The sequence below is a fragment of the Pelophylax lessonae genome (assembly GCF_965119305.1).
Source record: "Pelophylax lessonae genome assembly, chromosome: 4".
Lineage (NCBI taxonomy): Eukaryota > Metazoa > Chordata > Amphibia > Anura > Ranidae > Pelophylax > Pelophylax lessonae.
The window spans coordinates 358061599-358088713 of NC_138771.1; the positions used below are offsets into that span (position 1 = coordinate 358061599).

At 45.0% G+C, this 27115-nt stretch overlaps 1 protein-coding gene across 1 annotated transcript in view; it reads right to left on the minus strand.

The window, feature by feature from the left end:
* The window catches only part of RAD50 (RAD50 double strand break repair protein), a 549855-nt gene that overhangs the window by 415958 nt on the left and 106782 nt on the right, over positions 1-27115 (minus strand). The window contains exon 4 of the mRNA XM_082256750.1: positions 2468-2619. Coding sequence (XP_082112876.1) covers positions 2468-2619 — 152 coding nt within the window. The remainder of the gene's footprint in view (positions 1-2467; positions 2620-27115) is intronic.

Genomic DNA, 27115 nt, shown 5'->3' on the forward strand with positions numbered 1-27115 from the left:
ATCCACTGCGAAGGCCCATGGATCCAGACTGATGTTAAATTTCAACCCTAGAAGATCCACGTCCAGCATCCCTTGCCTGTGGCAAAGGGCTTGGAGCACCTCCAGATGGACAGCCCACTCTCCCAGATCCAGACACTGAATGAAGAAAGTCAGCCCGCCAATATTCTAAGCCTGGGATGTGGACAGCTGATTGGGCTGGAACATACAGTTCTGCCCAAGAAAAGACCAAGTCCACTTCCCTTTGAGCGGTACAACCTTCCTGTTGGGTGACCGCACAACTAAGGAGTGCAATGTGGAAGGAAAACCAAATTGCACTGCAGGATGATAGGAAGACATGCTCCCTTCAACTACTAGGTCCTGAACCGAGAGGGTACCAGGATTCCTCCACAGCCCCAAATTCTGGTATCGGTCATGAGAACTTTCAGTGTATCTTGGGGAAAGGGGGTTTTCTGACTCAAGTTCTGGTTTGGAAATCCACAACACCAGGGAAAGTCTGGCCATGCAGATCAGATGCATGGGACAATCCAAGGATTGATACTGTTTGTCCCACAATACCACAATGTTAAGGTGCGATGGTCTGGAGTGAAACTGGGCATGTGGGCATTGCCTAAAAGCAGGTTACCATTAGGCATTAGACACTCATGTGGATACAAATCTAGAGACTGAAGGACCCAAGCGAGAGAGCAGAGGGACGGAGGTTTGTCCCAGAGCAGGAAGATCCTGGACAGGGTTGTATCATAAATTCTGGGCCTGATATCTAATATCAGGCCAGGATAGATACAACCCTGTCCAGAATCTTCCTGTATTTTTCCTGCCCAATCAACTGCAAGTGTTCCCTTCAGTTTTTTGCACGCTGATGATCAGCTGTCACACTGGAGGCTTTTATGCACTGCTGCTTGATACATCAGAATGCAAAGCTGTAGTACGTCAGGAGCAGTCGGTGGCTACGTTCCCACATACTGTACAGTGTGGGCTATGCAGATCGATAGCCACCCTCACAAAGGAAGCTGCAGCTATGCCATTTCGAAAATTAACTTTTATAGATTTGCTCTCTAATGCTGCTTTTAGAAGGGACACTAGTTACAACTATAGGTGTTGGACATGATTTTCTTGACTTGGATTTAGTGTTACTTTAACAATATAAACTTAAAAAAATAAATATGAATACATTTTGGTACTGAACTTTGGCTTGTTCCCAACCTGCAAATACTTGTTACCAACCTTTGCCTTGTTTACTGACTACGCTTTTTCTTGATCCCTACCTGCTATATCTGCTACTGGCCCCCGGTTTGCTTACCTCCCAGGCTCCTGAGAACTGCGACCTGATACTAAACATGCAACAAAACCCATCCCCACCATCAGGAGCTCTGGTGAACACCGGTTTGTTCTTAGAACTGGCCTCTTTGGTAAGCCCCCATCATCTGCTAGGGTGACTTGCTTATATACCTATCCTGCTAGTCCATAGGTCTGCAACTCGCGGCTCCGGAGCCGCATGCGGCTCTTTTGAACCTTTGCCGCGGCTCCGGGGCGGATGATAGCGAGGGGAGGAGGCGCACTGTGCGCCCCGACGCTCCCCCGACACTCCCCACTGTGGCACTGTCCTGGCTGTGACGTCGCGTGGGGGGGCGGTGCGTGCGTTGGTCACGCACCGTCCCGACGTCACCTTCCCGCCCGCTGTCGGAGAGGAGGGCAGCGGCGCGCATGCAGGACGAAGACGTCAGCAGCAGCAGCACGCCAAGCACCAGTGTGAGGCAAGTGAAGTGATGCCTCGGGGGGGGGGCCCACACACTGCTTTGAAGGGGGAACGCACGCACGCTGGTCTCTGCATTGAAAGAGGGCATGTATGCTGGTCACCTCATTGAAAGGGGCATGTATGCTGGTCACTACATTGTAAGGGGGCATGTACGCTGGTCACTACATTGAAAGGGGCATGTACGCTGGTCACTACATTGTAAGGGGCAAGTACGCTGGTCACTACATTGTAAGGGGCATGTACGCTGGTCACTACATTGTAAGGGGGCATGTATGCTGGTCACTACATTGAAAGGGGCATGTATGCTGGTCACTGCATTGAAAGGGGCATATACGCTGGTCTCTGCATTGGGTTATGATCATTGGGCATAGCAAATTTTGCTATGGGGCCCTGTGATTTCTAATTACGTCCCTGTTTTCGACCCCCGGTAGGTTTTTGTAGGTTTTGCGGCTCCCAGTTTTTTCTTTTCCCTTCGGAAACGGGTCCAAGTGGCTCTTTATGTCTTAAAGGTTGCAGACCCCTGTGCTAGTCAGTGGCAGCCTCTCTACTGGTGTAGATATTGGTCTCCAAACCTGACCCCTAACCTTGACAGAGAGTGAATTTGTGTTTTTAAAAGTTTTGAACCAAGCTCTAGAAGGAGCACAGTGATATAAACCACAAATGGAAAGAGTCCTCTTCTACTGGGTTTATGTAGCAGTGTTTCTAGATTCGTACTTCATTCTTGTGATCACTCCTTCCAATGTTTTAAATTCAGTTTTTTTCCCTTTCTGAGTGCACACCATAGACCGTTGCACAGCCACAAGTTCTCCATTGACATCTCGGAGTTGAAGACGAATCTGTGCTCTAACATCTGTTTCATGAGCAACCTGAAAAACAGCAAAAACCAGTTAATGTATTTATTTGCAGCATTTTATCATCATGTTTAACCACTATTGGCTTACTGGAGTGCTGCTTCAATCTAAATTACCCCAAGTGTTCAAAGTGTACAGGAAATCAGACTAAAAATAAAACATCTTAGAGGCTATGGTATTTGTGCATGGTACATGTGGGCATTACAACAAAAAACACTGCATGCGGCAATTTACCTCACTGGATAGCACTGCATTCAAGGCCACAGCTTACAAATGAACATGTACAGATAAACTATCAATCTTCCAACAATTATGCTAGAGCAAAGTAATATTCATGTTCAATGCATGTGTCTTTAGTCACAAAAAAGAAAAAAGAAGAAAGAAAAAAAAAAAACAAATCTGAACCACTGGTATGATTAAAGGGGAATTCTATTCAGTCGCAACCATCCCGATTTGAAATCATACCTTCCCGATTTGCATCAAGAGTCATTCAGCTCTTACAAATTCTTCCTTCTCAGGAAACTGCAGGTTTGGCCTTATGCCCTTCTCCTGCCCCATTCACACCTGTGCATTATCAAGCATTTTAAAAAGTGCCCTTTGGGGCGTGGTTTGTGCGAGCTCGGAGATGGCCGCTTAGTTCCGAGCACTGAGCCGAGGACCAGGGAATCTTAGCCACACAGCAAGACTGCACTGCACACAAACCCAGCTCCTGACTCCCGTGCTGCCAAGGGACAGAGCTATGCACTCCTGCAAACACAAAGAGGAATACTGGTGGAAAAAGCTCACTGCCTTCTTCCTCTGGCCAGCACCGCATGAGAAGATCCAAGATTGCGCCAGCGAGCAAGGTAATGGCTCTTCATCATCCCCATACAAAGACCTCCCAGACTCAGGACTCAGATCCTCAGGAAAGGGAGGGGGGACATTACCATCGCCCCTTGAGGATTCCCCATCTACCACCCGAACAGCCGGAGCCCGGCCAAAGCAAGGATGAGGATGGATTCTCCTCATGACCAGGCCGTGGCGGCGAGCAATGGCGCCATACCCCTGTATACAGACATCCCACTTCAATCATCCATAGCAGCCTTCCCCACCACAGGACAGCCTGTCCTGGATTCCAACATAAAAGAAATGCTATTATCACTCCCATCCTCCCTCATGACTAACTTTTCCTCCCTCATCCATAACTTTTCTAAAGATATACAGCATATGGGTGACAGAGTTCCCTATTTGGAGGGCAGAATGGAGGAATGCACAAACACAGTGAATGATCTGATTGATGCATACGAGGATCATAAAGATGACATGCTATGGGTTAAATCTAAATTAGCAGACCTGGAGGATCTTTACGCCGCAACAACGTGAAAATCCGCAGTGTGCCTGAATCGGTGCTGCCACATAACCTGCAAGATTATGCCCTCAATATGATTTCAAATATTATTCCAGGCCTTTCTTCCATGGAACTGACCATAGATTGTATTCATAGGATCCCTAAACCCAAACATTTGGGGGACACAGTTCCCAGAGACGTTCTCATGAAAATTCACTTTTTTCCGGTTAAAGAACAACTCCTTACCAAAGCGAGATTGCTGCCATCTCTCCCGTCTCCATATGAGGGATTGCAATTGTTCGCAGATCTATCGCAATTTACTCTCCAACAAAGGAGGCAATTAAAAACTATAAAGAAAGCTATGACTAATCACAAAATTGTCTACAAATGGCGCTACCCTGCCACCTTAAAAGTTACCCACAATGGGGTGCAACATTTGATCTCCTCCATGAGCAAAGGGATGCACCTACTCCACTCTTGGGGGATTATACCCGACCCATCCCATGATCATCACAACCAAGCAGCTGACACAAGCTACCCTGTCCGTGAGCGTCCACCGCCAAGGAAGCAAGGCCCCAAAACTAAATGAATACACTTCTCGCTATGACCAAGTTACATTATCTCCCCCAGTTCACATTATGGCTCGTGTAAATGACTCTATCCAACACATTTGACAGCTTTTACCAATCTAGCTGTTTTGTTTTTTTTTTTTGTTTGTTTGTTCTTTTGCTTAACCTTCTGCAGCAAACTTTCAATGGCACCAAGCCAATGGTTTCAAGTAGACTTAATTTTGTTTCTACATTACTAACTTTTCCACTTTAGATACAGGTACCGACTGACAGTTACCGCCCAACCTTCTTTCATCAGATTCAAGTTCCACCTAAAGGTAAAGATCCACCTGCCAAGTCAAGCTTCAAACCGTGATTTTTCAGTTTCTTATACACACTCCACACTTCCCAATGGCATTCTCAATCCTATCTCTAAATGCCAGAGGTCTCAACCACACGGTAAACAAAGGAATTCGCTGTGGAAAACATCCTTGTCCAACAATAGTGATGTGATCTGCGTCCAAGAAACTCACCTTTCTTCCACTGCACCACATTCCTGTAGCCATAAACGCTTCCCACATGTGTTCACCGCCAACTTTACAAAGAAAAAACAGGGGGTTCTAATAGCTATGAAGGACACGGTCACATTTAACCTGCAACAAGCCATCCTTGATCCCATGGGTCGCTACATTATTTTGATATGCTCAGTCAACAATATACAACTCACGTTGGTGAACTTATATGCCCCTAACCAAAAAAAGCTTGTTTTCCTCAGAAAAACCTTGAAGATAGTGAAATCTTTTCTTTCTTTCAATATCCTTCACTTTTTTCTGCTGTCTATTGTGTTTTAATATTGCTCTGGCACTCTATATTCACCTCATTTTTACTTGACACACTATGGGTATCTTTGCAAAAAATGGAGGCTTGTTCACTAAACTTACTAAGCAGTCAGTGAGCCACCCAAAATGTGGGACTTTAAAGGTGAATGATGTTAGCACAGACAGATCAAAAACCACTTATATTTAAAAGGTATTTATTTCATTAGGATATTAAAAATATACAAAACAGGTACAGTATGAAAATTGATCCATATACAATACAACATCACAGATATCGTATCTTGCGAACTGGAGAGGTATACAGGGTCAGTGGGGTCCTACATGTTTCGCCAATTCAATGGCTTCGTCAGGGACCACATGGCTTTTCACCTCTTATAACAATTCTATACATTGACAGAAAAGGGAAAATATTAATTTGCGAACATAGCGCACATATCAAAAAGCTAGATCATATTCATATCAACATATAGACATATTAGAGCGATTGACACTTACCAACATATAGATGTTGGAAACAAACTTTCAACTAAATTGCATTGTTGGTCATGTATGCCCAGGAGGTACTGGACCATCCTCGGGATCTCTGGGGGATACCAGGCAAAGAATGCCTAAACAGGCCAGCCGATACTGGACCGGGCCGAGACAGAAACAATTGGCAGATGTATCTGGTCCTGATATTAGTCAGTAAAGATATCCCGGCCTCTGCAAGGAGGGGGAGAAAGAAATGTAATAGCTAAATTAAGTAATTGCTCATTAGAGAAGGTAATGGTCATTCAGATGACCGTGTATGTGCCTAGAAAGGTGAGGGGTTAAAGTTGATATGGCCAGTGAAAGAACCGGTCATAGCAAACGATCTCCCTAGAAAGTGAGTTAAATGGTGTGGTCAGAAAATGTGCTGTGGTTGAGAAGAGCCCAAAGAAGAGTCTGGGTGCACCATCTGCAAGGCTAGTGAAAAGGACAACCCAAAGTGACAGAACCAGAAAGAAAGGAAGAGGGAACGGTGTCATGCCAATGACATAAGAACGTCCCAGTAAAGTTCCAGTGAAAATAGACTTCATAGAAGCGATATACTAGGGTGAAATAATGCAAGATGTCAGGTAAGTGTACATAGGCCGAGAACGGCCCAGTAGTTGCAGGTCAAGTGGATAGACATGCGGTGTGATATTAAAGAAAGCCCATTAAGAAAGGTAAATAGAGAAGTATCCAGGGTTTGAGCATATACCATAGATAGTAAAGATCCCGAAGCAGCAGAAGTACATATGAAGAGGAATACTTACTTCAGGCAGAGGAGCCTGTCTGTGTGTCCACAGGTAGTCGTGACCTGTTTCTGCTGCGCCATCGTCGGTCTTTAAATAGTCCGGTCCCACCGGAAGTGACGCGGCCATAACCGGCCTCTATATGTCACCTCCGGTGCGGGCGCCATCTAGTGATCGGGCGGGGGCACACCACGCTTAGCGCGATCTGTCCATCACCCCATCAAAACATCCGCCCATGATGGGCGGACGCAGGAGCTCAGGGAGGCGGGGCGGACCAAGTCACTGACCACCCCCCATATACTCCCGGCTTGGCGCCCGAGCATCGGCCGAGGGCCAAAGGGCATATCAAGTACCAGTGAGCCCCAAGAGATACATCACGGCCACAATGCACATAAAGAGTCCTATTACATATAGAAACTTAACAATCATAACAAAATATAAATCAAACACCAAAAGCCTAGTCCCTAAGGAAGGGACTATGCTATGGTGTTTGGAAGCACATATAACATCAAAAATATTTCCCAATGCAAAATGCAGTAGGATCACAATGAGAATTTCTTTAGCTAGTAAAATAATAAAAGGGGGAAAAGAAGGGGAAGGGAAATGGAGGATCGGGAAGAATTGAATAGGAAATTTTTTTCTCAAAAGGAAAGGAAGACATTTCATGCCCATATTACTCCAGGAAAGGTTTATATGAAATCGCAGTATTAAGGCCAGGAGGTTTCGTGGCCTGAAGCCTATAAATCCACTTGGCCTCATTTTTAAGTGTATTATTGTCTAGATTGCCACCCCGCGGATTAGGTCTTGTTACTTCTAACACCGAAAATTGTATAGTGTAGGGGTCAAATTTATGTTGTATGCCAACGTGCTTACATATGGGGGTATACATGAGGCCCGTATCGATATAATAATGAGCAATTACTTAATTTAGCTATTACATTTCTTTCTCCCCCTCCTTGCAGAGGCCGGGATATCTTTACTGACTAATATCAGGACCAGATACATCTGCCAATTGTTTCTGTCTCGGCCCGGTCCAGTATCGGCTGGCCTGTTTAGGCATTCTTTGCCTGGTATCCCCCAGAGATCCAGAGGATGGTCCAGTACCTCCTGGGCATACATGACCAACAATGCAATTTAGTTGAAAGTTTGTTTCCAACATCTATATGTTGGTAAGTGTCAATCGCTCTAATATGTCTATATGTTGATATGAATATGATCTAGCTTTTTGATATGTGCGCTATGTTCGCAAATTAATATTTTCCCTTTTCTGTCAATGTATAGAATTGTTATAAGAGGTGAAAAGCCATGTGGTCCCTGACGAAGCCATTGAATTGGCGAAACATGTAGGACCCCACTGACACTGTATACCTCTCCAGTTCGCAAGATACGATATCTGTGATGTTGTATTGTATATGGATCAATTTTCATACTGTACCTGTTTTGTATATTTTTAATATCTAATGAAATAAAAATGGATTTTTGTAAAATCTTACCGTAAAATCCTTTTCTCTTAGCTCATTGACAGACGTAGTCCTCGGTGATACAGCACCTTCGGGTTATGTTGCCTCCACAGGAGCAGGACTAGACAGGAAATTAAAATGCTCTGGCCACACCCTAGGGGCAGTCCCAGAGGGTATATATCCTCTCTCTCTCTGCCTCAGCAAATCAGTTATGTCAAAAAGCAGTCTTTAGAGATTTTAACCCAACCCAACTCCAAAACAGAGGGGCGGGGACTACGTCTGTCAATGAGCTAAGAGAAAAGGATTTTACGGTAAGATTTTACAAAAATCCATTTTTCTCTATCGCTCATTGACAGACGTAGTCCTCGGTGATACAGCACCTTCGGGACGTCCCAGAGCAGTATCACAAATGAGGGGTGGGAAAATGGAAATCAAATCCCAATCTAGAAGGCCCAACCGGTGCCAACTAGAAGTTTACAATGCTCATCCTTAATGATGAGACTCAACAAAAAAGAAATTTTTCAAACAGAAAAAAACTCTCGAGGTAGACCACCGGTCTCCTCAAATTGCGGCCTGCAAAACCTTGCGGCCAAATGAGGCATCCGCCGATGCCGTCACATCAATTTTATAGAATTTTGTAAAGGTATGTACCGACGACCAGGTGGCCGCCTTACATACCTGGACCACTGACGCCTGATGGCGAAAGGCCCAGGAAGTACTGAGCGCTCGAGTGGAGTGCGCCCTAACAGGGAACGGAGGACTCTGACCCTTAATAGAATAAGCCTGTACCACCGTCTGTCTAATCCATTTGGCAATGGTCGCGGCAGATGCAGGCAAACCCTTTCTGGGGCCATCCGTGATCACAAAAAGTGAATCCGTCTTACGGAATGATTCCGTAGCTTTCAGGTATACTCTGATTGCCCGAACCACATCCAAGGAATGCAACGCATGTTCCCGATGATGCTTGGGCTGAGGACACAAGGAAGGTAGTACAATATCTTCATTCAGATGAAAATCTGAAACCACCTTAGGAAGAAAGGATGGCTTAGGATGAAGTACTACCTTATCCCTATGAATCACTAGGTATGGGGACTGGCATGATAATGCAGCCAGTTCTGACACCCTGCGAGCAGAAGTGATAGCCACCAAGAAGGCCACCTTCTGGGATAAAGTAAACAAGGGAATCTCCCTGATGTTTTCAAAGGGAGGTTCCTGTAGAACCGACAAAACTAAATTAAGATCCCAGGGCGGTAAGGGCGCGCGGACTGGTGGAGCCAGGTGCCGCACCCCCTGGATGAAATTCCGCACCAAGGACTTGGTAGCTAAAGGTTTCTGAAAGAAGATTGCTAATGCTGAAACTTGACCCTTGATGGTGCTCAAGGCTAGCTTCTGCTCAACCCCTTGTTGCAAAAAAGCCAATATTCGAGTCACCGAATAGGTACGTGGAGGAAATCCTAAAGATTCGCACCACGCAATATAAGTCTTCCACGTGTGATATTAGACCTTGCTGGAAGTCGCTTTCCTTGCTTTAATAAGGGTAGGAATGACTGAAGCTGACAAACCTCTGTCCTTCAGTACTTGGGTCTCAATGGCCAGGCCATTAAAACCAGCGACTGTAAAGCACGATGGTAAATTGGTCCTTGAGACCACAGACACTCCCTGAGACGAAGTTCCCACGGAACGTCTGCGACTAGCCTGTCCAAGTCGGCCAGGCCGGCTTGACGAGGCCAGCCTAGAATTTCTAGGACCACTGGTGCTGACTGGATCTGAACCAGGCGTCCCTAGAGCTATCTGGCCCCGACCATCCGAGAAAGTCTGGTCGTTTTCTGTTCCCACACATTTATCAGATACCTGATTGCTATCAGGAAGGGTGATCTTGTCTGGTTGAACCTCAGGGACCGAAGTCACCCGGCTAGAGGCTTCTTGGCCTGTCTGGTCAACCAGATCCGATTCCTGTGGGGAATTGAGACTAATCTTAGGAAAAGGTAAAGGAAAAGATCTATTCAGGGAACGGTGACTACCGCTCCCTGTAGTACTTAAATGTTGGAAGGGAAGAATCGCACCGGTAGTAGTAGTTGATGCTCGATCTAATGTCCTGAATACCGGTGAAAACGTCCCCCCACCCGGGTGGGGGCGCACCTTCAGGCTGTGTACTCCTTTGCTTCGGGTTTGGCTGAGTTGGTCCTCTGTTTGTCCGAACAGCCTTTCTTGAACCCTCCTGGAGGAGTCTTGCCTTTCCCGCTTGTTCCAGCCAGGCGTGCGAACCCTTTATGGGCGGTAAAGAAAGGTCCTCGCTTGTTGCGAGGTCCCTTAGCTTTAGCAGCCTGTGGCAAAAAAGTGCTCTTGCCCCCAGTGGCATCCTTAATGATTTCATCTAGGGTGGCCCCAAATAGACGATTCCCCTGAAAGGGGAGATTCGTCAAGGTCTTTTTGGAACCTAGGTCAGCTGACCAGCATTTTAACCACAGCACACGTCTGAGGATTACCGCTGACATAGATGCATGCCCTAATAGGAGAGTAGTGTCCAAGGCTGCGTCACAGATAAACTGTAGCCCTTGTATAATCTGTTCCATCAAATCAGATGTTTCCTGGGGAATATCTTTTCCCCTAAGGTCTTGGCGTACCAATCTCGCCCATTCCGTAAGTGTCTGGGAAACTAGACCAATAACAATTACTGGTCTAAATGCTGACCCTATCAGAGAGAAGATGGTGCGGGACTCTGCTTCCATCTTTCGATCCACCGGATCCTTAAAGGACGAAGTGTCCTCCACTGGGATAACCGTGGCTTTATTCAGCCTGGAAATAGGTGGATCCACCACTGGTGGTACCGTCCATTTCTTAATGATGGATTCCTCAAACGGATAGCGTCTAGCAATACCCTTGGAAATAGTAAAGGTACGTTTAGAATGCTCCCATTCTCCTTTAATCTTATTACCAAAACACTTGGGTACAGGAAAAACCTTCACCGTTTTGATGGGCTTGTTAGTACCAAAAGGAATCTTTGTATCAGTTGCTTCTGCCGGTAAAACCTCAAGTTTTAAGGTTTCCTGCACTGCCACAACTAGTGCGTCCACCAATGCTTCTTCCTGAATTATAGCGGGAGAAGAAACGTCCTCCTCACTGTCTGAGGGAGCTTTACCTGAGGTAACAGCCCTTGCAGAGGGACCTGCAACTGCAGTGACCATCTCTGAATCTGAGTCAGAGGTGTCAGATAATATAGGGGTAGGCGGGGGTCGCTTCCTTGACCCTCGTCCCTGACAGGCCGCCTCCACCCGAGCCACCATAGACTCCAAAATTGCTGTAAATGCCTCTACACTCTGTGCACCGGCGGGTCCCATGGCCCCCTCGAGGGAAACAGGTGGGGGAATTTGTGTGGCAGGGTCCATGATTATTCCAGTAACTTCCCGGATAATATAATTCAAAAATAAAAAACTTTTTTTTTTTTTTTTTTCACAGACCCCCAGCGCCACAAAAGCCCCTTAGTGTTACCTGCTAGGGATCCCTATCGATCGAGAGAGAGAGAGAGAGAGAGAGACCCCCAGGCTCACCACTTGATGCTCAGAGTTTAACTGCAACAGGTTACAGCGCTGTCTTGACAAACAGGAAGTCTTTTGGCTGGCTGCCCAGGAAGAAAGGAGGCGGCTCCGCCCCTCTGCACGCCTTCCGGCGCCTCCCCTAGCTCCACGAGGTGTTTGGATCACCTCAAACATGGCCGCCCCCATGCTGGAGACACGAGGCTACGCCAAAATGGCGGCTCATGCAATCCAGCAAAAAAAAAAATGGCGGCGGCCTGTACCGAATAGCGGTGTGCTGCAGGGCACACAACACTATCTCTGCATGGGGATTTTTGGCGTGGTTGGCGGTACCGGCCCTGGCGGACCTCATGGCCGTTCGGAAGGCCTGCTATAGCTGGAGATTTGACTAGGAAGGCAGTCTACATGTCCGTGGCTTCTGACTGGTAGGTACCTTATTCTTATCACAGTAAGATTCCCAGACTGCCACTGATTACAATCTTTTAAACATGTATACAATTAGATTGTTAGCTCCCAAACCAAGCCTCCTGGCTTTTTGCACATAAAATCACACTCAAAGTAGGGGGATCTGTGCCATGTTATAGGATAGAGGGGGACTCTATCTTACCATACAGAGAGGGGCCCGTGTTCACCACAAGACCCGTCATAGGGAAAAGGGGGAATATACTACTCACCATACCGGAACCAGGCGGGCACCAACTCCTGACAGTACCCCTCTCCACCGGGGCGGGAGGGCTGTCGACCAATACAGACGCCGTGACTCATGGTCTTTGGCGTTTCAGCGAGACGTTTAACTCGCGGGGTCAGTCCCTTAATGGGACTTTGTCGCGGCCGACCCAGCGCGGAGCTATGGCCTGCACGCGCTCGTAGGCTGAACTGGGGTGACCACCGGATCTCAACATCCAGCCCGTCGCCCAGTTCAGCTTTCTTGCTTGAAGATCTCACAGGAACACTGGAGAAAAAAGCTGTCTAAAAAATCTTAAGAAAAAAATCTTGCCAGGACCGAAGATCCCAGCAAGGTATCTAGGTCCTTACTCCTAACTAGACAGAAAATAACTGATTTGCTGAGGCAGAGAGAGAGAGGATATACCCTCTGGGACTGCCCCTAGGGTGTGGCCAGAGCATTTTAATTTCCTGTCTAGTCCTGCTCCTGTGGAGGCAACATAACCCGAAGGTGCTGTATCACCGAGGACTACGTTTGTCAATGAGCGATAGAGAAATACCTTTTAAATATAAGTGGTTTTTGATCTGTCTGTGCTAACATCATTAACCTTTAAAGTCCCACATTTTGGGTGGCTCACTGACTGCTTAGTCAGTTTAGTGAACAAGCCTCCATTTTTTATTCTTACATATTGGGGATGTGGTGATGTTGGTTAGCCATTGGTACCTCCCTGTCCATCATCCAAATCCTGGCCTTAATACTGCGATTTCATATAAACCTTTCCTGGAGTAATATGGGCATGAAATGTCTTCCTTTCCTTTTGAGAAAAAAAATTTCCTATTCAATTCTTCCCGATCCTCCATTTCCCTTCCCCTTCTTTTCCCCCTTTTATTATTTTACTAGCTAAAGAAATTCTCATTGTGATCCCACTGCATTTTGCATTGGGATATATTTTTGATGTTATATGTGCTTCCAAACACCATAGCATAGTCCCTTCCTTAGGGACTAGGCTTTTGGTGTTTGATTTATATTTTGTTATGATTGTTAAGTTTCTATATGTAATAGGACTCTTTATGTGCATTGTGGCCGTGATGTATCTCTTGGGGCTCACTGGTACTTGATATGCCCTTTGGCCCTCGGCCGATGCTCGGGCGCCAAGCCGGGAGTATATGGGGGGTGGTCAGCGACTTGGTCCGCCCCGCCTCCCTGAGCTCCTGCGTCCGCCCATCATGGGCGGATGTTTTGATGGGGTGATGGGGACATATCGCGCTAAGCGTGGTGTGCCCCCGCCTGATCACTAGATGGCGCCCGCAATGGAGGTAACATATAGAGGCCGGTTATGGCCGCGTCACTTCCGGTGGGACCGGACTATTTAAAGACCGACGATGGCGCAGCGGAAACAGGTCACGACTACCTGACGCTGCAGCGTGGTGGACGCACAGACGGGCTCCTCTGCCTGAAGTAAGTATTCCTCTTCATATGTACTTCTGCTGCTTCGGGATCTTTACTATCTATGGTATATGCTCAAACCCTGAATACTTCTCTATTTACCTTTCTTAATGGGCTTTCTTTAATATCACACCGCATGTCTATCCACTTGACCTGCAACTACTGGGCCGTTCTCGGCCTATGTACACTTACCTGACATCTTGCATTATTTCACCCTAGTATATCGCTTCTATAAAGTCTATTTTCACTGGAACTTTACTGGGACGTTCTTATGTCATTGGCATGACACCGTTCCCTCTTCCTTTCTTTCTGGTTCTGTCACTTTGGGTTGTCCTTTTCACTAGCCTTGCAGATGGTGCACCCAGACTCTTCTTTGGGCTCTTCTCAACCACAGCACATTTTCTGACCACACCATTTAACTCACTTTCTAGGGAGATCGTTTGCTATGACTGGTTCTTTCACTGGCCATATCAACTTTAACCCCTCACCTTTCTAGGCACATACACGGTCATCTGAATGACCATTACCTTCTCTAATGAGCAATTACTTAATTTAGCTATTACATTTCTTTCTCCCCCTCCTTGCAGAGGCCGGGATATCTTTACTGACTAATATCAGGACCAGATACATCTGCCAATTGTTTCTGTCTCGGCCCGGTCCAGTATCGGCTGGCCTGTTTAGGCATTCTTTGCCTGGTATCCCCCAGAGATCCCGAGGATGGTCCAGTACCTCCAGGGCATACATGACCAACAATGCAATTTAGTTGAAAGTTTGTTTCCAACATCTATATGTTGGTAAGTGTCAATCGCTCGAATATGTCTATATGTTGATATGAATATGATCTAGCTTTTTGATATGTGCGCTATGTTCGCAAATTAATATTTTCCCTTTTCTGTCAATGTATAGAATTGTTATAAGAGGTGAAAAGCCATGTGGTCCCTGACGAAGCCATTGAATTGGCGAAACATGTAGGACCCCACTGACCCTGTATACCTCTCCAGTTCGCAAGATACGATATCTGTGACGTTGTATTGTATATGGATCAATTTTCATACTGTACCTGTTTTGTATATTTTTAATATCTAATGAAATAAATACCTTTTAAATATAAGTGGTAGTCAGTTTAGTGAACAAGCCTCCATTTTTTGCATTCTTACATATTGGGGATGTGGTGATGTTGGTTAGCCATTGGTACCTCCCTGTCCATCATCCAAATCTTTTCTTCTTGTTATAATTTGGGGTGAAGAACCCCCTTGTGTTCTTTGGATGATTTGACATCGAGCTACACAGACAGCAATGATTAATTATATATGTATTGTTTTTTTAACTGTTCAAATTGTTTATCAAATATTTTCCATCTAGCACGGATGGTTTTAAAATACTTGAGAATTTAGAACTAGCTTGTCCCCTTCCCTTCCATCCTCACTTTTTCCTCCCCTTTCCATTTCCCCTCACTGCTACTATTGGGGGCCCCTCTCCCTTGTCTGCTTCGTTCAGCATTGCCTCTGGTCCTTGTTCTTTTTCCCCCCTCCTCTCCCCTTCCCATATGCTGGGTTGCCTAACCAAATTTGTTTTGTTTCCTATTTTTTCTTATGCTTGGTAGTAGATTTTCCAAAATTGGTAGTAGACTTTCCAAAATTGTACTCATTGATGGAAAGGGTAAACTGGGACCAAACCCTGGGATCACTGACCACAGAGGAAAAATGGGAATGCTTTAGAACAATATTAAGCAAAGGCATCTTGCAGTGCATTCCTATGGGGAATAAATTTAGAAGAGACAAAGCCAAACCTGGCTGGCTAAACCGTAGCGTTAAAAAACTTATTAGGGGAAAAAAATTGGCCTTCAAGAAATATAAATCAGAGGGCACCGTATCGGCCTTCCAGCAATACAAGGAGGAAAATAAGAAGTGTAAACACGAAATCAAGATGGCTAAAATCAACTTTGAGAGACAAATAGCGGAGGATAGTAAAAAAAACCCAAAGAAATTCTTTAAATATATCAACAGCAAAAAAACTAGGGCAGAGCATATTGCACACATAATTAGCGATGATGGGAGGATGGTTACAGAGGACACTGAAAAAGCAACCGTGCTGAATTCTTTTTTCTCGTCAGTCTTTACGCAGGAAAAGGAAGGGTACACTGACCATGACTGTATGGTTAGTAGTAATACACAGGACTTGCCACTATGGCTAACAGAGGGGGAAATCAGGGAAAGACTGGATAAACTTAACACAAACAAATCACCAGGCCCGGATGGCGTACATCCGAGAGTGCTCAAGGAACTCAGTATGGTTATATCTAGACCACTGTTCCTGATCTTTGCTGACAGTATTAGGACAGGAGATGTACCAGGGGATTGGAGGAAGGCTAACGTGATTCCGATATTCAAAAAGGGCCAGAGACATATCCCGGGAAATTATAGGCCTGTCAGTCTGACATCAATAATATGTAAACTTTTGGAGGGGATGATAAGGGACTATATCGTAGAGTATGCTAAAGACAACAACATCATCAGTAGTAACCAGCACGGGTTTACAAATGGGCGATCTTGTCAAACCAATCTCTTAGCATTCTACGAGGAAGTGAGCTGTGAGCTAGATAGGGGGAGACCAGTGGATGTGGTGTACTTGGATTTCGCTAAGGCGTTTGATACAGTTCCCCACAAGCGCTTAATTTATAAAATAAGGTCTGCAGGTATCGACAGCAGGGTTTGCTCTTGGATACGGAATTGGCTAAAAGGCCGTGTCCAAAGGGTAGTAATAAACAGCGCATACTCAGACTGGTCTGAGGTAGTAAGCGGGGTGCCCCAGGGCTCAGTCCTGGGACCAACCTTGTTCAATTTATTCATAAACAGCATTGAGGACGGGATCAGTAGTTCGTTATCAGTTTTTGCAGATGACACAAAATTGGCCAGGGCAATAACTGCACAGCATGAAGCAGATATCCTACAGAAAGACCTGGACAAAATTACGGAGTGGGCAACGACATGGCAAATGAGGTTTAATGTGGAGAAGTGTAAGGTTTTGCACTTGGGGACCAAAAACATAAAAACACAATACACGTTAGGAGGGGAACCCTTGGGGGAATCAAAAATGGAGAAGGATCTGGGAGTCTTAGTTGATGATAGATTAGGCAACAGCATGCAATGCCAAGCGGCAGCTTCCAAAGCCAACAGAATATTAGCATGCATAAAGAAAGGGATGTATTCCAGAGATAAGACTATAATCCTTCCACTTTATAAAACTCTGGTCCGACCGCATCTGGAGTATTCTGTCCAGTTCTGGTCGCCAGTCCTCAGGAGGGATGTGTTGGAGCTGGAGAAAGTCCAGAGAAGGGCAACTAAACTGATTAGGGGGTTGGAGGACCTTACCTATGAAGAGCGGCTGCAATCGCTCGATTTATTTTCCCTGGAGAAAAGACGTCTGAGAGGGGACATGATAGCAATTTATAAATATCTTAATGGGGATCTCAGCTTAGAAGAAAAGCTGTTCATTCGAAGGAATTGCATGAGGACTCGAGGACATACAATGCGATTAGAGGAGAAGCGTTTTAACCTCAGGCAACGTGGGGGGTTCTTTACTGTTAGGGCTACAAGATTGTGGAATTGTCTACCACAAGAGGTGGTTTCTGCGGGTAGTATGGTGACTTTCAAAAGACTCTTAGACTTACATCTCAAGGATCAGGAGATTGAGGGCTATGTTAGATGATTACAGTCACACACACCTACACAGGTTGAACTGGATGGACTATTGTCTTTATTCAACCTCACCTACTATGTAACTATGTAAGATATATTGAAATTGTGACAAAATGGCCCGATTCAGTGGGGAAAAATGGAATGAGTTCCTCTACACCATTGAAAGAACATGCACCATGGAAACCCACGTGGACGAAGGGTTAGAGGTATTTTTCCAGAAATTTAAGCGACTTTTGGAGAGAAAATCCAACTTAGGGTGGCATATCAGATTTTTCGATAAATACATCACAGAAGGATTCAATCCAATGGGATTAAGGATCCAGATTTTTCCCTCATTTGAAATCAATGATGCCCTCTTTAAGGAGAAATGGGAGAAAAATCTGACTCAGTGTACTGCCACCATGATGGAATTATTAAGGGATAAATATAAATCTGATCTGGTAAATTTAGATAAAGACATTGAAAATCTGCAAACAAAACATCGCTCTTTGAGCAGAAATGCGGATTTCATTAAAAAAGGAGCAGGATTTACAGATCCATTTAGAAAATTACAATAAAAATATCCTCTTTAAAAAAGATCAAAAATTCTACAAAGACAAACTTGCCTTTACTGGTGGTTACGCGTATAGATGGCAACGTCCCAGCTATACGCGGAAACACAAACCTTCTAGACTCCCAAGGGATCGAATAGCTGATAACTATCGTTCCGATTCAGAGGCATCCCTTATATCCTCAGTATCTTCCAAATCGCACACAAGTACTGGGCGTGGCAGACATGGGGGAAAAGGAGGTAACAAATCTCAGAAACCAAACTATGAGGGCAATAGCAGTGCATCAGGTGTCGACGAGAGGACAAATCATAAACGGCTACTGTCCCCTCAATCTGCACCCAATGCAAAACACTCTCCCAACGTACATACGGTACAAGATCTTGGGGCGATCCCCAAAACTACGAAACTAACATCTGATAGTCATCATTCTGCATCTAAAGATCTCCCTTTAGGACCCCCTTTAGGAACACCGTGTCCCCCAAACAACCCAGAGGAAAAGGAGAAACGAATAGGACCACTCGACACATACATGATCAGAAATTCTTTGACTCAGCTGGAATAAACCACCAGGGTCGGCAAATTATAGATTCATTGTTGATAAGTTGTCATACCGACAGGAACCGTGCTCGTACCCATACATGTGATGTCGAGGCAACCATGTCTCAATCTCACAAGAGTACTGAAAATACACAAACTGATTCTGAAGTTTTGGACATTATTAATTTGTCGTCCCATCTATTATCAGAGGAAGAAAGATCCGTATTACAGTTAGGTCTGAGCTTCTGCCCAGACCAAGGCCTCGATAAGTTCGAGGTCATTAAAGATCTCCATCTCTTTGCCAGAAACTTAACTTATAAGTATATATTTGACAAAGACAAATACAAAACGAATACACGGGATGAAGATCTTTATAAGGGGTTCAAAGCACAAGACTTTAGAAACCTTAAAACTCTTATGCAACTTCTTCAGGAAAACAAGGACATGGGGCAGGGGGAGTCCTCGTCTTCGGACTCTGCTTCCGACGACGAGGATCACCCCGCCTCTGATCCTCGCAAATTCAAGGCGAAATCCACCAAGCTCCCGAATCTTCAGACTTGCCCAGCGGTCTGGGCATTTTTGAAACAAAGCCAGAGGGACATAGACAATTTGGCGGTCCCTTTGTCCGGGACCTCCAACTTGTCTGTCTCCCAAAAGCATGCATTGGAAGGCCTTGTCCGTAACGACCACATTGTAATCAAGCCCTCTGACAAGGGTGGCAATGTGGTCGTTATGGACAGGCCCCAATACGAAACTATGTGCATGGACATCCTGTCGAATTCAGACTGGTATGCACCAGTGTCACAGGAAAAAGTAGAGGAATTCAAGACCCAATTTAAAACGATTCTGCTAAATGCTTTACATGCTCATGTTATTGACCAGGAAACGTACGATTTCTTAAATGTTAGATGGCCAATCCTGCCAACTTTTTATTCCTTGCCGAAGGTTCATAAATCTTTGGAAAAACCCCCCGGTCGCCCTATTGTCTCGGGGATGGGCTCAATTACGGAACCCGCCAGCCAATTTGTTGATGACCAACTTCGACCTCATGTTACACGCCTCCCATCTTATTTAAAAGATACATTAGAGCTGTTGAGGGTGGTTGAGGGACTAACGGTACCAGCAGGTTCCCTATTAGTAACTCTGGATATAGAAGCGCTATATTCAAGTATCCCCCATGACCGAGGCATAGAGGTCATTACAACTTTTCTTAGGGAACAAACCCATAAAAAATGGCCTATGGCGGAGTTCACCCTGCAATTATTGGGCCACATTCTGAGATCTAATGTTTTTACCTTTGCGGACACCACATTCCTCCAGGTACAGGGGGTGGCGATGGGGACCTCCTGTGCCCCATCGTACGCCAACCTGTACCTGGGGGGATGGGAGAGGGAACTGTTCGCCGACGATGGAGCCTCAATATATCTGCGCCACCTAGTGTTGTGGCGCAGATATATTGACGACGTCATCGCCGTATGGACAGGTTCAACAGGAGAACTTTCTGAATTTATTAAATATATTTCAGTTAACAATTTCAACCTAAAGTTCACCTACCAGGCTGACCCTTTCCAAGTGCCATTCCTGGATACGATGGTATTTTTGGATTCTGACGGGAGTTTACATACTTCCCTGTATCGCAAAAGTACGGCAGGGAATACGATTCTACATTTTTCAAGTGCCCATCCACGCCCTCTTGTCTCAAGTATCTCATATTCCCAATATCTTAGGATACAACGAAACTGCACTCTAGATGCAGACTACATACGGGAAGCTAAAGCCCTACAGGTGAGACTGCTCAAACGGGGTTACACCAAAAACATTCTAAAAAAAGCATACAATAGGGCTAATAGTCAGCAAAGGGATGGCTTGATTTTTGGACCTCGAAAACAGGCAACAACAAATACCACTAAAATGATCACCAGGTATAACAAACACCATCAAAGTTTAAGAGGAGTCCTTGCCAAGAACTGGCACTTCCTCACAGATGATGCCATTATCTCAATATATGTGAAACCCTCTCCTGAGGTAGTCTACCGTAAAGCAGGATCCCTAAGGGATAAATTAATACATAGTCATTACGCAGGTCCAATGGAGGCGGAGACTGGGGCAACGGGTGGGTTTGGAACTTACCGATGCGGTAACTGTGATGAGTGCCCCTGGGTGAGAGAAGGCTATTTGCTACCTCTCCCCCGGGGTGGCACACTAAAACCTAGGTTCTATGCCACATGCCTTACGGAAGGGGTCGTGTATCTTGCTACATGTGTATGTGGGGCCTTTTACGTCGGTAAGACGAAAATGCCCTTTGCCCGGCGCATACACGATCACCTTTATTATATCGATACGGGCCTCATGTACACCCCCATATGTAAGCACGTTGGCATACAACATAAATTTGACCCCTACACTATACAATTTTCGGTGTTAGAAGTAACAAGACCTAATCCGCGGGGTGGCAATCTAGACAATAATACACTTAAAAATGAGGCCAAGTGGATTTATAGGCTTCAGGCCACGAAACCTCCTGGCCTTAATACTGCGATTTCATATAAACCTTTCCTGGAGTAATATGGGCATGAAATGTCTTCCTTTCCTTTTGAGAAAAAAATTTCCTATTCAATTCTTCCCGATCCTCCATTTCCCTTCCCCTTCTTTTCCCCCTTTTATTATTTTACTAGCTAAAGAAATTCTCATTGTGATCCCACTGCATTTTGCATTGGGAAATATTTTTGATGTTATATGTGCTTCCAAACACCATAGGCTTTTGGTGTTTGATTTATATTTTGTTATGATTGTTAAGTTTCTATATGTAATAGGACTCTTTATGTGCATTGTGGCCGTGATGTATCTCTTGGGGCTCACTGGTACTTGATATGCCCTTTGGCCCTCGGCCGATGCTCGGGCGCCAAGCCGGGAGTATATGGGGGGTGGTCAGCGACTTGGTCCGCCCCGCCTCCCTGAGCTCCTGCGTCCGCCCATCATGGGCGGATGTTTTGATGGGGTGATGGACATATCGCGCTAAGCGTGGTGTGCCCCCGCCCGATCACTAGATGGCGCCCGCACCGGAGGTGACATATAGAGGCCGGTTATGGCCGCGTCACTTCCGGTGGGACCGGACTATTTAAAGACAGACGATGGCGCAGCGGAAACAGGTCACGACTACCTGACGCTGCAGCGTGGTGGAAGCACAGACAGGCTCCTCTGCCTGAAGTAAGTATTCCTCTTCATATGTACTTCTGCTGCTTCGGGATCTTTACTATCTATGGTATATGCTCAAACCCTGGATACTTCTCTATTTACCTTTCTTAATGGGCTTTCTTTAATATCACACCGCATGTCTATCCACTTGACCTGCAACTACTGGGCCGTTCTCGGCCTATGTACACTTACCTGACATCTTGCATTATTTCACCCTAGTATATCGCTTCTATGAAGTCTATTTTCACTGGAACTTTACTGGGACGTTCTTATGTCATTGGCATGACACCGTTCCCTCTTCCTTTCTTTCTGGTTCTGTCACTTTGGGTTGTCCTTTTCACTAGCCTTGCAGATGGTGCACCCAGACTCTTCTTTGGGCTCTTCTCAACCACAGCACATTTTCTGACCACACCATTTAACTCACTTTCTAGGGAGATCGTTTGCTATGACCGGTTCTTTCACTGGCCATATCAACTTTAACCCCTCACCTTTCTAGGCACATACACGGTCATCTGAATGACCATTACCTTCTCTAATGAGCAATTACTTAATTTAGCTATTACATTTCTTTCTCCCCCTCCTTGCAGAGGCCGGGATATCTTTACTGACTAATATCAGGACCAGATACATCTGCCAATTGTTTCTGTCTCGGCCCGGTCCAGTATCGGCTGGCCTGTTTAGGCATTCTTTGCCTGGTATCCCCCAGAGATCCCGAGGATGGTCCAGTACCTCCTGGGCATACATGACCAACAATGCAATTTAGTTGAAAGTTTGTTTCCAACATCTATATGTTGGTAAGTGTCAATCGCTCTAATATGTCTATATGTTGATATGAATATGATCTAGCTTTTTGATATGTGCGCTATGTTCACAAATTAATATTTTCCCTTTTCTGTCAATGTATAGAATTGTTATAAGAGGTGAAAAGCCATGTGGTCCCTGACGAAGCCATTGAATTGGCGAAACATGTAGGACCCCACTGACCCTGTATACCTCTCCAGTTCGCAAGATACGATATCTGTGATGTTGTATTGTATATGGATCAATTTTCATACTGTACCTGTTTTGTATATTTTTAATATCTAATGAAATAAATACCTTTTAAATATAAGTGGTTTTTGATCTGTCTGTGCTAACATCATTCACCTTTAAAGTCCCACATTTTGGGTGGCTCACTGACTGCTTAGTCAGTTTAGTGAACAAGCCTCCATTTTTTGCATATTCTTACATATTGGGGATGTGGTGATGTTGGTTAGCCATTGGTACCTCCCTGTCCATCATCCAAATCTTTTCTTCACACTATGGGTATCTTTGTTGTAAAATCCCTTATTTTTTTTTATGCGTTTTTTTTATTGTTCAGGCACCCTGGACTCACCTCATTTCTACTTGTAACACCTTGGGTATCTATGTACATCTCCTTTATATTTTGACAGTTCTTTTGGTCTGTTTGAACACATAATGACTACATTCATTATAATAATTTTATATTTTTTTTTTTTCCTCTCACTTGATTATATATTATTTATATAATCACAAATGAAGTATGATGAATATATAGTAAAACTACTATTTTTTAAACAATTTTTTTCATATTATTTTGGTCACGATGTGTTCCCTCTACTACTGTATCTGTGTGATGTCTCTGCCTACCCCCTCTGTGGGACCATTTCAGCTACCCCTCCATCTCCTCCTCCCCTTGCTCTGACCTCGGCCAATACACCTGCCTCAGCCCTGTGTTAGACAGTAGCTATGGGGGTGACTTCCTTCCCTCCCAGAGTTTTTTCTTTTTGGGCTACCATAGTAAGTACCTGTTTTTGATCTACATTGGAGCAAGTTGTCATTCTTCCTACATACATCTTACATTTTAATGTTAATCTACATTTACAGACTCAGTTTCAAATTATCAAATGATCACCATGTCATAACTCGTATTCTCGCATAGATCTATTCGTTCTAGACAAGTGGCTATTGCAAAATGTTTGTGATTCTCAGATCTCCACCTGGTCGGACCACGTGACAATTAGCATAACTATTAATGGGAGCAGTACCCACCCACAGTCCTATATGTGGCGTACAACAATCACCTTTTTCAAAACCCCACCCACGTCCAGTCCTTAACAGCAAAATTGTCGGAATTCTTTGAAATCAACTCAGGCTCCGTGGGAGACCGGATGGTGGTGTGGAAGGCCCATAAGGCATATGTTAAGGGATTGCTTATTCAGATAGGATCTAGATCAAAAAAGGAGAGGACGCAGCGTCTAGACAACATCACGGCAGCAATTAAAACTACTGACTACCAAAATAAAATCAACCCATCCCCTCACTTAGCTTCCAAACTTTTTAACCTACGCCTAGAGCTCCGCTCCCTACTACTGGAAACCTTTGAACGTTTGCAGAGGAAGCTTGAAGCCAACACCTACACCACGGGAAATAAAGCAGGTAAAGCGATGGCCAATAAAATCAAAGGTCAGAGACTTAAAACTAGGGATGCACCGAAATGAAAATTCTGGGCCGAAACCGAAAATGCAGGATGCCCTTGGCCGAAAATTACTTTTTCCCCCAAAAAAATTTAAAATAGATAGAAAGAGGGGCATACACCAAAAACAGGTAGCGACGTACACCTGTCGCTGTCACCCTGTCACAGTATACAGGGAGTGCAGAATTATTAGGCAAATGAGTATTTTGACCACATCATCCTATTTATGCATGTTGTCTTACTCCAAGCTGTATAGGCTCGAAAGCCTACTACCAATTAAGCATATAGGTGATGTGCATCTCTGTAATGAGAAGGGGTGTGGTCTAATGACATCAACACCCTATATCAGGTGTGCATAATTATTAGGCAACTTCCTTACCTTGGGCAAATGGGTCAAAAGAAGGACTTGACAGGCTCAGAAAAGACAAAAATAGTGAGATATCTTGCAGAGGGATGCAGCACTCTTAAAATTGCAAAGCTTCTGAAGCGTGATCATTGAACAATCAAGAATTTCATTCAAAATAGTCAACAGGGTCGCAAGAAGCGTGTGAAAAAACCAAGGCGCAAAATAACAGCCCATGAACTGAGAAAAGCGTGCAGCTGCCAAGATGCCACTTGCCACCAGTTTGGCCATATTTCAGAGCTGCAACATCACTGGAGTGCCCAAAAGCACAAGGTGTGCAATACTCAGAGACATGGCCAAGATAAGAAAGGCTGAAAGACGACCACCACTGAACAAGACACACAAGCTGAAACGTCAAGACTGGGCCAAGAAATACCTCATGACTGATTTTTCAAAGGTTTTATGGACTGATGAAATGAGAGTGAGTCTTGATGGGCCAGATGGATGGGCCCGTGGCTGGATTGGTAAAGGACAGAGAGCTCCAGTCCGACTCAGACGCCAGCAAGGTGGAGGTGGAGTACTGGTTTGGGCTGGTATCATCAAAGATGAGCTTGTGGGGCCTTTTCGGGTTGAGGATGGAGTCAAGCTCAACTCCCAGTCCTACTGCCAGTTTCTGGAAGACACCTTCTTTAAGCAGTGGTACAGGAAGAAGTCTGCATCCTTCAAGAAAAACATGATTTTCATGCAGGACAATGCTCCATCACGCGCGTCCAAGTACTCCACAGCGTGGCTGGCAAGAAAGGGTATAAAAGAAGAAAAGCTAATGACATGGCCTCCTTGTTCACCTGATCTGAACCCCATTGAGAACCTGTGGTCCATCATCAAATGTGAGATTTACAAGGAGGGAAAACAGTACACCTCTCTGAACAGTGTCTGGGAGGCTGTTGCTGCTGCACGCAATGTTGATGGTGAACAGATCAAAACACTGACAGAATCCATGGATGGCAGGCTTTTGAGTGTCCTTGTAAAGAAAGGCGGCTATATTGGTCACTGATTTGTTTTTGTTTTGTTTTTGAATGTCAGAAATTTATATTTGTGAATGTTGAGATGTTATATTGGTTTCACTGGTAAAAATAAATAATTGAAATGGGTATACTGTATATTTGATTTTTGTTAAGTTGCCTAATAATTATGCACAGTAATAGTCACCTGCACACACAGATATCCCCCTAAAATAGCTAAAACTAAAAACAAACTAAAATCTACTTCCAAAAATAGTCAGCTTTGATATTAATGAGTTTTTTGGGTTCATTGAGAACATGGTTGTTGTTCAATAATAAAATTAATCCTCAAAAATACTCATTTGCCTAATAATTCTGCACTCCCTGTATGTACTGTGATGGGTTGGCAAGAGGTTAATTTAATTACCAATGGTATTTGTATTATGCAGCATGAGGGGGTTAATGTATTGCCACTGCTGGTCACTCATCTATTAGTGACCGACCAGTGGCAGTTCTTTAACCCCTTTGTGCTGCATTAGTGAAACCAGTATCAGTGTTAATTAACACTGGTTGCACTGATACTGGTTGCACTAATGCAGCACAAAGGGGTTAATTAACTGCCACTGGTCGGTCACTAATGCATCAGTGACCAGCAGTGACAATACATTAACCCCTCATGCCCCTCATAATCCCAACGATTCAATCTCCTTACTGTCACTCTGCTGAGTGCTCCTCCGGTGTCCTTCATTCAAAAGAAGCGCCTCTAGCCGGCGGCCCGCCTCCCGTTTATGTCACTACTACGATGTGTGTATGAATGAAGTGACACACCGGGCGGGAGAGCGGCCGCTAATAGATAGAACTATGTGAGCCTTCACTTCACTGTCAGCGGGACTGTGTGTGAATGAACTGACCTGACACCGGGCGGGGGGCGGCCGCTTATAACTATAACTATGTGAGCGCTTCACCTCCCTGTTAGCGGAGATACATGCCTGACAGGGAAGTGAAGGCTCACATAGTTACAGCTATTAGCGGCCGCTCCCCCCGCCCGGTGTCAGGTCAGTTCATTCACACACAGTCCCGCTGACAATGCAGTGAAGGCTCACATAGTTATATCTATTAGCGGCCGCTCGCCTGCCCTCCCGTCCGATATCACACTTCATTCATACACACATCGTAGTAGTAGGGACGTCATTAAGAGGCGGGCTGCCGGCCAGCGGCGGGACTTTTAAAACCTGCGCTGCGCCCTCCTCCTTACTCATGGCGGCCATTAATTTCGGCATTGTTAACCCATTATCTGCCGAAATGGGATAGGCTCATTTTCGGCCGATAGTTTCAGTGGCCGAAATTTCGGTGCATCCCTACTTAAAACTAAAATACAGTCCCTTTATCACCTTACCACCAACGAAAAACTGATTAATCCACAATCTATTGCAGACACCTTCAGCACATATTATAGTGGTCTCTATAATATTAAAGATGATAAAACTACGCATTTTCCCCTCTCCGGAGGAAATAAACTCCTTCTTAGACCACATTTCTCTTCCTCAACTAACTGAAACCCAACTGTCAGAACTGAACAAACCTTTCCATGCTGCAGAGCTCGCTCAGATCATAGCCAATTTACCCAATAACAAATC